The sequence below is a fragment of the Leptodactylus fuscus genome, chromosome 4 (assembly GCF_031893055.1).
Source record: "Leptodactylus fuscus isolate aLepFus1 chromosome 4, aLepFus1.hap2, whole genome shotgun sequence".
NCBI classification, from domain to species: Eukaryota; Metazoa; Chordata; class Amphibia; order Anura; family Leptodactylidae; genus Leptodactylus; species Leptodactylus fuscus.
The window spans coordinates 120,837,110-120,849,621 of NC_134268.1; the positions used below are offsets into that span (position 1 = coordinate 120,837,110).

The 12,512-nt window shown below is 37.7% G+C and overlaps 1 protein-coding gene across 2 annotated transcripts in view; it reads left to right on the forward strand.

The window, feature by feature from the left end:
- Nucleotides 1-12,512, forward strand: part of GABBR2 (gamma-aminobutyric acid type B receptor subunit 2) — a 639,056-nt gene that overhangs the window by 298,474 nt on the left and 328,070 nt on the right. For both annotated transcript variants that reach the window (XM_075270993.1, XM_075270994.1), the window contains exon 4: nt 8,935-9,036. In XM_075270993.1, coding sequence (XP_075127094.1) covers nt 8,935-9,036 — 102 coding nt within the window. The remainder of the gene's footprint in view (nt 1-8,934; nt 9,037-12,512) is intronic.

Genomic DNA, 12,512 nt, shown 5'->3' on the forward strand with positions numbered 1-12,512 from the left:
CCTTTCCCTAGAACACATATAAAAGTACTTGAAACCTTTACTTTGAAAACACCCATTCTACAAATTTATAAAATTATTTTTTCCATACGGTAAACGTAACGGGAAAAAAGTCAAAAGTGCCAAACTGCCATTTTGACTCTGATAAAAATTTGAATAAAAAGTGATCAAAGCAATAGTAGGTCCCCAAAATGGTATAACTAAAAAGTACACCTGGTTCCGCAAAAAAAAAAAAAAAAGCCTTATGCATCCCCTCACACAGAAGTATAAAAAAATTACCAGTGTCATAATATGGCAACTTTTAGAAAAAAAAAAACCTCTTGGCAAAGTTTGGGCTTTTTGTTAAGGGGTTAAATTAAAAAGTAATTAAAACCATATAAATTTGGTATCCTCGGAATTGTACCGAAAGATAGAATACAGTTGACATTTTGGCTTCACAGTGAACACTCTAAAAATAAAGCCCATAAGAAAGTCGCACAAATGCTCTTTTTCTTCAAATCCTCCTCATTCAGAATTGTTTCACAGCTTCCCAGTACATTGCACAGAATAATTAATGCTGGCATTATTTATTATTTAAGCAAAAAATTGTCTTGCAAACATTAAGACTAGAGATGAGCGAGTACTATTCGAAACAGTAGTTTTGAATAGCACGCTCCCAGAGGAATGAATGGACGCAGCCGAGGCCGGTGTCCTGCCACTTAACCCCCTGTGCGCTGGCCGCTCCCATACTATCCTATGGGAGTGTGCTAGTCGAAACTACCATTTCGAATAGTACTCGCTCATCTCTAATTAAGACCTCATATGGCTCTGAGGGCAGAAAAATAAACAGGTTATGGAGTTTGGAAGGAGGGGAGTCAAAAACCAAATTTGAAAAATGCTTACGGTGGGAAGGGGTTAACCAGAATTATTTTTTAGCTAGCAGCACCATCTAGATCCACAACAGGCATCTGACATCCAAAGGTTACACCAACAGTTACAGTTGTACATAGAGTACACCCATTTACTCAGATAAACTCTGGCCCAATAGCTTAGAGCAGCGGAAGGAGTTGGTCCAGTTTGCCATGGGAGTTTTATCTTTTCCAGCCTCAAGTGTAATGGCTGAGAGGGTGTTCAGTACTGCTGCTGGTGTTTCATCACCTCGAATGACCAAATTGTACACCACTAGCATGCATAAAAATTAATCAGACATTCAGCCATTCAGATATTCACACACCTCTGGCTGATGCTTCTGGACAGAGCTTCCACTGTCTCCTTTTATCATCATGTTCCATTTACTGTACTACTCATGCTACACATGACTCCATCACACTATTCAATACTGTTCTGCCACTCATGTTGCCACATTGACCACCACTGCGCACTTGTCCATTACATTCCACTATAGCACACTGTTGGTGCCACAGTGTTCATGTAAAAAAAACAAACATTGTGATCTCACTTTTGCTCCCATGAAGGGATGATTTGTTTCCCAAATAACAATATGCCTGTAGTACTTACAAAATATTTTTTTTCTAGAAAACCATTGCTTTTTGCCATATGTGTCTAAAATAACATAGCAAGCAACTTTTTCCCCAAAAACTGGTAATTTTTGGAGCATTTTAAATGTTAAAATGTGTAAAAACTATTGGCAGCTCAGTGTTTGGTTAAGCTAGGAGTTTATATCCACTGCTTACCATCTGTTTTTCCATAGACAAACATGCCACTCTCACAGTGATATAGCTTTGGCTGTATTTGCCTTAGGCTGCTTTCACACAGTCAGTGTTTGGTCAGTGATTTTCATCAGTGATTGTGTGCCAAAACTAGGACTGGGCTAAAAACACAGAACAGGTACAAATATTTCTATTATACCTGATCTCTGTGTAGTCTCCACTCCTAATTTTGGCTCACAATCACTGAACAAAATCACTGACCAAACACTGACCGTGTGAAAGCAGCCTTACGCTAGTTGCAGGTGACTGTGTGTATTTTGCGGTCAGCAAACTAGTAATTAGTCTTCAATTTTTGCATACAGAGTGTCTTCAGTGTGTGTTCAGTATTTCTTCAGTATCAGTGAAGTATATCCGCAAAAACTGACAGTGTCTTCAGTGTGCCATCAGTGTGTGATTCTAGTTTACGGATCCACCATTAAAAAAAACAAAAAAAAAAAACAGGTGACATTTAATTATATCTCTAGCTTGTCCACGAAAATGGACGGCACACTGATGACACATTGAGTACATCAGTGTGCTATCCTATGTTTTTAGTCTCCCATAGGCATCTATGGGCAAGTCCTTTCTGCGAAAACTGAACAGAATAGGACATGTTCTATCTGATGCGGTGCGGAATCCTGGCTCGCACACTGATCAGTGAAAAACGTGGTCATGTGCACATACCCATAGAACTGAATGGTTCAGCATGCTATCAGCTAAAAACAAGGATAGCACACGGATCTCGCCCACAATCATCTGCTAGAAATTGGATACATAGGTTCCTAAAAGCCCTGACATTGTTATACACTATATTTTAGGACAATTTAAGTATTGGTTCATACTGAATTTGTTCAACCTGAATCTGAAACAAAACAAATTTTGAGAGGTTTGGTTGTCACTAATTATTGTTTCTCTCAGATTTGGTGACATTTCTTCTCCAGGTGGTGCCATTGCTGCTAGCATGAAATGAGAAGGGAATTTCTTTGTTAAAGGGGTTGTCCCATTTCAAGGATCCTATCTATACTGGTAGCTTATATAAAATGTAGCTTTCTTTCTAAATATATTGCTTTCGGAATTCTGCTCTGTTCTCCTACTATGTGGCCTTATTCCTCCCATTGTTTACACAGCATTGCTATAACCACAGACCTGGGAGATAGGACAAGTAACGTCACTTACTCGGTGTCGGCAGGACAATCCATTCAGCTAATTGCACTTTGCTGATAAAGCCGAGTCTGTTATTTCTCTATGTAAACACATAGATAACACAGAGTTTGTTCCGTACAAGAATCTTCAGATTATCTGACTGCAGAAGTGTTGTTTGTCCCGTTCAGAAGGAGGGAGGGGGAGGGAGAGAAATACATGAAGTGAGAAGCAGACAATGTATACAGCTCGGCTGACAGGCTGAGATGGGAGAACCCTTTTAAGTAACATCTTTTGATAGGCAACAGTCTGCTGGACATTTGTTTAATGAGTAATTTGATTCAGCTGTCATTGAATTCTTGTTAATTAGAATTTTGTAGTTTAAACTTTAGCTTTGATTGGGGTGTCCCCATTTTTTGCAACATGGTTTTGGCTGAGCTGACCCCATTGACTATAATGGGATTTGTTGGTTGTCTAGGCTTTTACACTGAATCCTCAGGCTGTAAAAGTTGGACTTGCTGCTTTTTTGCAAGATGGTAATTTTTGGACTTTACTGGATCTTACACAATAGAACATCATTATATTTGTGTCTACTTTATGATAGGTTCATACTGGCACCATGGTGTCTGTTAACTATAATGAGGTCTGTCAGGTGTATGCCGTAAAGCGGTGGAAAAAAAAGTCCTACATGCAGGACTATTCATTCTGCCGATTTTCAGAGGCTTCTGCGACAGAATCTTAAAAGAAGACTCCAGCACAGAAGTAAACTTGGTCTCAATGTGTATTTGGAGCAATGAGGAATAAAATGTTTGAGGTTATAAAGACTTTAAATAAATTATCTATTGAAGAGTTTTTACTTATATATCTAAAGAGAGAACAAAATGTATATTAAAAAGTATAGTAACAAGGAAGATAAAAACATCAGTTGTCTCTGCTCTTGTACCTAATGTCTTAATGTACTTCAAGACTGCAGGGGCATTTCATAAGCCTAGTGCAATGACATCCCTGCATTATTTACTATTTCCACGTCTGGTTGAGTGTCATTATTCATCTTTCATTTCCTCTCCGCTATGTGCTAACCTTTTTAAATAGGTTAAACACTGAAGAAACTGAGTAAGGTTGTGGAGCCTGACAGATGCATATCAGTCCATTACACTGCCAACGGACTGATTATCAGGCAATCCTCTTCAAATGTAATCACTTTAAGCCATCCCTGTGAATTGCTAACTTTTTAATTCAGCTCACTGTCTTTCCACTAATCGTGAACAACATTAGTAATTACATTAGGTATTTTCAGAATATAATGGAAATAGAAGGCAACTGAGCTGTATGTGCGGAAGTACATTGCATTACAAACTAATTTTTTTTTTTTTATAGAAGAGGCTATTTCTGTATTGAAAATAATGCTTGTTTCTATGTATTCGAATACTGTATAGAAGAACCAGATGGTATACGGAAGCAAAATATGTCCCTTTTGCTACTTATTGTTCAAACATAACAAAAGTGAATAACAAGTAAGGCCAATTAAGGTTGTTAAATTAAAATGTGTATCTCCACAAGGTCAAAGGCAGCATTATGGTTTATTATGTAAGTTATCATAATTAACATTTTAGTGGTATGAAATTCCAATATAATGTATATGCAGATATAAAATTCCAATAGATGCTCAAAACTTATATTAAAAAATGATGGACATTATCAATTTATTGATTTGTAATATTGTGTATGGGTGGTTCCCATTTTAAGTTGACTTAGAACATAATGTACAGTTTTCTTTCTTTACAATGGAAAGGCAAAATATGCTTGATGGTTGTTAAGACTCCTATATATGGCACTTGGTGGTTCACTCTAATTAACACGATTGCTTGAACATTACAAAACACACTTTAGAATGTTTATTGTCCTCCAGCAGTGGCCCTGTACATTTTACTGTTTACCACCATTGGAGCATATAATACTGTGTGGGGGCCAATGTGGAGCATATTATACTATGTGGTGGCTGCTGGGGAGCATATAATACTGTGTGGGGGCCACTGTGGAGCATATATTACTGTCCCAGTATTGTTTACGTGCTGGGCGCTTCGCTGCTTACTCACCTTATTATTGATAACTGCAGTTGTGGGTACTACAGCTGTATCCCTGTCAAGTATCTGAGATATTGCTTGATATACGTCACTATCAAGAATAGAATCTCTCTAGAGCGAGGGTAGGGGCCCCCGGACAAAAGTTTTTACCAGTGTCCACAAGATTTCAGTTTGCCACTGCATCATAGCCTTTGCAAATCTAAAACATTATGCTATTTAAGAGGCTTCTTTTGTTGCTCACCAAATATATAATCTAACAACCTGAACTAATCTAAAAAAAGCCTAATGATTTTTTTTTCTGCTCTACTCACCAATACAAAGTATGATGGAGTGTTAATTTTAATAAATATTTGCTTGTTAAATGTTTTTTTTTGTTGCTATTCATATGTAAAGTCTAAGCCTAAGCAAATCTAACAAAATATGTTAATTTAGTGGGGGGTTTGTTGTACACCCAATATACAGTCTAAGAACTTGTGCTAATCTGAAAAAAAAAAAATAGTTATTTTTTTTTCTGTTCTGCTCAACCAATACACAGTGTAATGGAGTGTTAATCTGAAACAAAGTCATTTTTCATTTTAGTTTATTGCTCATATTTACTGCAGCCTGTGCTAATTTAAAAAAAAACTATTTAAGGGGGAGTTCACATGGAGTAACGTGCCGCGTGATGTGGCACGTATACGGCGTGTGAGACTTTGAGCGCCGTATACGCTCCCATTGATTTCAATGGGAGCCTGTATCGTATATGCCGCGTTATTTTGCGGCCGTGATTTTGCGACCACAAAATCCTGGCCCCAAAATAAGCCCAATGGAAGCGTATACGGCGCTCAAAGTCTCACATGCCGTATACGTGCCACATCACACGGCACGTTACTCCGTGTGAACTCCCCCTAAGGGGTTTTTCTGAGCCAGTAAACAGTGTGATGCAGGCTGCTAATCTGAAGGTGTTAAGGTATTTTTGGTTACCCAATATACTTACATATTAATAATACTCATTGATCAGATGACCCTTTTAGTTCTTTGCTAGTTTACTTTAAATAGTTTTTTGTAAAACAAAAAAATACACACATTATCATATATATTGCCAATAATTATTATAATTAATTAGTGAGCAGTTAAATGACTGGGAAAACAGTGCATAATTTGTGTACTGTATGTAACCCCCAAATGTAAAGCACCATGGAATTAATGGTGCTATATAAATAAACAATAATAATAATAATAATAAAAAATAATAATTACTGCATACAGCAAACCATGCAGAGAGGAAGAACAACTATTTCTACCTCATCACGATGTGAACAGTTTTGGAGGATAGTCCATCTTTTTCAGCTGCCAAGCCGATTAGGCAGTAGGTGCACTGATAGAGTGCCCCAATTTTTTCTTGAATTTATGTAAATTGTCACTCTTTACACTTCTTCGCGCTGCACGTTCACACATAAAGAGGACTTTTCTCTACGCTTCATTTTTTATTACTTTTTAAAATGGCGAGCACAGCAATAGTGTGACCCCATACATGTGTTTTTATACAGGGATAATCGTGTTTATTTTATGCTTCCTATGTGTTGTTGTTCAGGGTCATACAATCTTTTTCCATGTCGGAAGGTATTCTAGTTTTATCAGCTAACACAATATTGATTTGTCCTCCTCCAATTCCTCGACACAACTTCACAAGTGCAAGCCATTGCTTACACTCCCTCCCTCATCTCATTGTTTTAGGGTGAGAAGAGGGACACCATGCGCACTAAATGCAGCAGGATTAGAATCTGTTGGCATATTATTGATAATAATAGCAGACGCAGATGGCCTCTCACCTTGTGGTGTTTTGTCAAACACAACACCCTATTAGCATGTAGATACCAAGGCAGGGGCGGCAGCGATTCAACCCGTTTACACCGATGAGGAGAAAACAGTAGGAGGCAAACACTGCGAACCTAGGTCCACAAACAGGGGATATGTGCTCACTGGCAGCCAGAAAGACTATGTCGATAAATCCGAATGGACAGTAACTTTTATTGTCATAGGTAAAACAGAAGAAGCACAACGCATTTTGGGCTGACCAAAGGCCCTTCCTCAAGTGCAAAATTAACCCGCTTTGGTATGTAACTCCCAGCACTGCAGCTGATGTCCCGGTAGTGAGAGGTGTGAGGCTGCCGCCACCGGTCCCAGGTAGCACTATGTTCTGCGGAGCAAACGTTGTGGAAACGCAGATTTTTTTTTTGCACATTTTGTTGTGTTTTCTTTAAGCCAAAGCCAGGAGTGTATTGAACAAAAGGTAGAAGTCTAAGTTTTTTTCCATAAATTTCCCACTTCTTATTTAACCATTCTTGGCTTTGGCTCAAAAAACCGAAAAAAAAATTTGCAACAAAAAAAGCTGTGTTTCCGCAACGTGGATCCTTAGCTTAAGGCAACCAAAAAGCACTGCCATAAATGAAATAAATGCAGCAAACTCATCAAGTTGTTTCATACGTGTTTCATTGCGTTTGTCTCTGCAGTTTCTCTTTCTTATTAAACTTATAGGGAAATCACAAGCGTTTCTGCAAGTAAAATTGACTTGCAGCATTTTTTAAAAAATGCATATGTTTTTGAAAATTCTGCTTCTTTTTTTGCAATTAACCAGAATCTCATTCACTTTGCTGGTTCTGTAAAGCGTAGTGTTCTTTTCTATTGCGTTTCCACAGCAGGCAAAAACTTTTGGGGCCTTGTGCTAGGTTCACACTAGCAGCCGGAGTCCGTTCTGAGCTTTCCGTCTTCTGCATGCAGAAGACGGAAAGCTGTCAGACCGGGTCCAGCCGTGTGCGCCAGTGAGTGTTTTATGCTCTCCGCAGCGAAACCTTTTTTTTAAAACCGGACACAGAGTACAGCATGTCCGACTCTGTGTCCGATTTTAAAAAATCGGTTTCACGGCCGGACATCTTTCAAACCCATTCAAATGAATGGGTTTGAAAGAGTCCTGCAGGTTTCCGTCTCCTTCTCTGTTTTGTACAGGAATCGGAAACCTGTATGAACGGAGACCGGGCACAGATGTGAACAAGCCCTTAGCCTAATAGTATCCAAAATTAATCTAGGATACTATATTTACAATATATTATATGATACCTTTCCATGCTTAATAAAAATGCACCTATAGTACTATAGTCAATTAGACAAATGTTCAATGAAGAGAAATGTACTTGAGATTTGTTAATATTATCAGTATTAGGTACAGAATGTATACATGGGGCAGGAATAGTTGAAGTCTTTTTAGCACAGCTGTTGAGAACTGTTAAGCACTGAATGTCATTCTTGCAACTTTTGCTGCACATCTCAGTAACATCCAGTAGTGGTGCCATTTTTCATGGCCAAGGTCGCCCTTGAAAACTGACAAAGATAGAACATGAATTATATTTTTTGTCTGTTAAAACAGTATACATTGTTTCTTCTATTATCCAAAATACACATATTTAATACCATTTTTACTATTTCGAGTGGACATCCATCATGTTAAATCGAAGGATACTGTAACTGCTCTGTCTCATTATATTTTAAGTAGTATTTTAAAAGTCATTAAAATGGTAATGTTCTCAGAAAGGCAGCTCCGACCACTACGTTCACAGTGACCTCTTTAGAATCTTGTTATAAAAAGCTTGATTATTTTGGCCATGTGCCATAAGATTAATTGAAGGCCACCCACAATTTTCTAATGATTAGTGACACTATGCATACATTTTGTAATTACCATTAATAAATTGCTCCCATAAATTTTAACAGGTTGGTAGATTTAGGACTGAAAAATGTAAAAATCAATCATCTACGTTACACAGATCCAATGCGTTTTTTCTCTCTGCAGCTTCAGTTTATTATGCTAAATAGTCTACCTCCTGTAATGATCTCAGTGGATTGTTTTAAGGTCTGTAAAAAGTGGAAAAAGGAGACATTAATCATACCATATCTGTGTACTTTATCAAGATAAAGCCATGCAGTCCATCTGCTCTCAACTAAACAGTAACCAGTTTTTCCATTTAGCCTTCTTTTTTATTACATTGCAGGTGAGAAATGACTTGACAGGTGAACTGGAAGACTCAGATATTCAAATTGCAGACACTGAGAGTTTCTCCAATGATCCTTGCATCAGTGTGAAAAAACTCAAGGTATTGTAAACAGTGCAATTATTTATCCACTTCACTAATAGAGGGATAACCCGGCCTCTATTACCAAGTATATTTTGAATAAAAAATGTTTTCATTCTTGCTTCACTGCATTCAGCGACCTATAGCTTTTTAATATTTCCATCAAAATAGATGTATGAGAACTTGTGTTATGTAGGATGAATTGTCTTTTTAAATTACATAATCCTGAGATACCTACAACATATTGATTTTTTTCACCTTGTTTTGCAGCGAATAATAAATAATCTACAAATCTGCCATTATTTTTTGCATCTTAAATATACACCTTTCACTGTGAGCCATACACAGCGGTGAACCTACCCCTTTTGCCGACCGAGGCGAACTACAGAAAGCCCCCCCCCCCGGGAGGAGGGGGAGGAGCGAAGGGGCGTGGTCGAGTGAAGGGGTGTGGCCGAGCAAAGGGGCAGGGCTTAGCGCCGTTCGCAGATGGAGAGCAGGCACGGAGATGACCTGCTCTCTGCCTGAGCGTGAGGGGAGGCTGCTGGAGCAGCGCTGCTCCAGTGGCCTCCCCAAACCACCGCTCGGTGCTAAGCCAGTCCAGGACAGCTTGGTAATCAAAAATAAGGTAATAAAAAAAAAAGGTAATCAAAAATGCCACCCTCCCTGGGGTCCTGACATAGCGCCGCCTGAAGCGCTTGCTTCAGGTCGCCTCATGGGAGGTGCGGCGCTGGCCATACATTAGCTGTAACCATTACTGTCTACATTCACACGATAGAAGTGATTTTTTTTACTCAAGGGGCAACATGTTCACAGATCCCTAATACATTACAGTGTATGGAGGGATCTGTGAAAACTTCCAAAAATAGAGTAAAATGTATATTGTGATGATTTGTGACAGCAGACTGCCAAAACATCAGTAATGTGAATTGATGCCCATTCGAAGACATTGAAAGTCCATATAACGGTCATTAATAAACGTTTGTGTGAATGTAGACTTATTCTGTGGATTTGTACAGTTACTACTTTTGCATATAATAGGACATTTCAAGGAAAAATAGACTTTGTGTTATTGCGTTTGAATCCAGCAATGGGAAAACAGCAATTCAGCCATTTTCATTTTTTCCTTTATTCACCATTTGATTACAGTGTTGTGTGGATTTTGTTACATGGGTTGTTAAAAAATACACCAATGGCATTATTTAGAAGAAAAAACATGACTCACTCAAATATCCTAGAGTCTATAAGTTTTAGTGTGGGTCATTTTTGTTCCACCTCGGAACAAAACCCATAATATAAACAAAATAAAAAAAATTAAAAAAAATTAAAATAAAAATAAAATAATTATTTATGATTTTTGGAGTATTTTTATATTATGGGTTTTTAAACAAATTTAAAGTCCAAATTACTATTAATTAATTCACCTATGTGCATTTAAATATAAAATGCCAAAAAACCTTAACTCTCAAAGAAAATAACTTCCAGAGACAGCTAATAGAAAATGCTTCAGAGAGACCTTCCACTTATTTTGAAGTATTGCCTTATTTAACACAGTTACCTAAATTGTCAGGAAACATGATGTTCTATGACAAAATAGAGGTCATTTTCGGATTGAGCGCACAAAAAAAAAAATCAAAAAACAAAGATTACGTGAAATAACCAAAACAGCTCTTGAAAAAATGTTTTTTGCAGGCCTGTGTTATTATAAGTTATTCCAACTTTTTGGGAGGGGTTCTCCCCCCCCACACACACACACACTATGGCATTCACTGTTCAACAGTTTGCTGCCCCCAGATCTTAAATACCGATTATCACAGACATGGCGGCACACATGCCACCAGTAAATAGATGCCTTTGTCATTTTTTACCATTTAAAGACTTACTGCCCCGAACAGAAACCACCATGTTTATAGATCCAAGATCCACCATAATAGTACAGCAGTTGTCAGAAAAGGTTTAAGTTCTAGATACCTCACCTATAAAAACATTCATAAAATAGAAAAGGTTGCAGATGGGTTACAACAATCGTGGAAGATATCCAGAACATAAAACTTGTCATTAGAGACCTGAAAAACACTACATGTATTGCAGTGAGGAAACAGTAAAAGTTATTTATGTACTATTAAGTCATGAATAGAGGACCCAAATACAAAATGCTAAAAGTGCAACAGCATTGCATTAGCACCTGCTGAAGAGCTGGGTCCACACTATCAGCAGTGGGTGACAGCTGTGACATACTGCTGCAATAGTCATACTTATTGTGACCATATAACCACTGTGATGGCAACTGTGGCAATAGTGGTTGTTTCATCTAAGGGATGAGTGACTGCTTTCCTTATCAGCCATCCTCACTGTAATACATGTAATGTTTTTCAGGTCTCTAATGATAAGTTTTGTGTTCTGGATATCTTCCACCATTGTTGCCATCTGTAACCTTCTCTATTTTATGAATGTTTTTTTATAGGTGAGGTATCTAGATCTTATACCTTTTCTGACATCTGCTGTACTATTATGGGGGATCTTGGATCTATAAACATGGTGGTTTCTGTTCGGGCAATGTAATTGAATGGTGCCAATTGATGGCAAGCAGCCTATAATGAAGGCTCTCATATTTGCTATTTTGTCCATCTATTAAATCTATCTATTAGAATTCTAAAAAATGTTTAAATGAAAGGAAAGGGGCACAAATATTGCCCTAGTTACATTAAAATATATTTATCATTCAAAGGGGTAGAAACAATACAAACTATGCAATAATATAAGTTAAAACTAAATTTACCAACTGTTTCCAAGTTTCAGGTGTCAGAAGTGACTGGACAGTCATTTTAATACCATTCCATATGACTATAATACAGCCACATTTCACTGGTCAAATTAAGACTGCAGTACCCAGATCTTCATGGTTCTACCAAACAAAGCTTGGATCACTGGTCAATTCTTTGCTGATACAAGTTCAGTTCAGTAAAACTAGGACTAAACTTGTTGTTCCAGTCTTTATATAGGACGTTGTCTCAGGATGGCTAAGTTCACATCTGCACAGGAGTCTCCACGGGTGACTCCACCGCAGAAAGCACAAAAAATAAAGAAACTATATGTTGATTGTTCCTGGTTATCTCCAATCCTATGATGTCCTGTGCTGGCACCGTCATTTAACTCAAAAATTTATCAACTGTTAAATTACAGTGTGTTGATGCTATTTTGAACAACTTTTAGACTATGTTCACACTGTTCAATTTTTCACTATTCTGATCTGTCAGAGGATCAGAAAAAATTTAAAAAAATAGCTCTGTATTCACATATCTCAGGCACTCCCACACAGAATGAATGGAGTGACAGGGTATATGTTCGGCCTGCCGTTTCATCAATAAGGGAGAGCCAAATTCATTCCATTTCCAAACAATTTGAAGGCCATTATTTTATAGTCAGAAAAAAATTGTTACAACTTCACAACTGGAAAAAATTCAAGACAGTTGATAATCTTCTCAGTATTTGTCAAAACA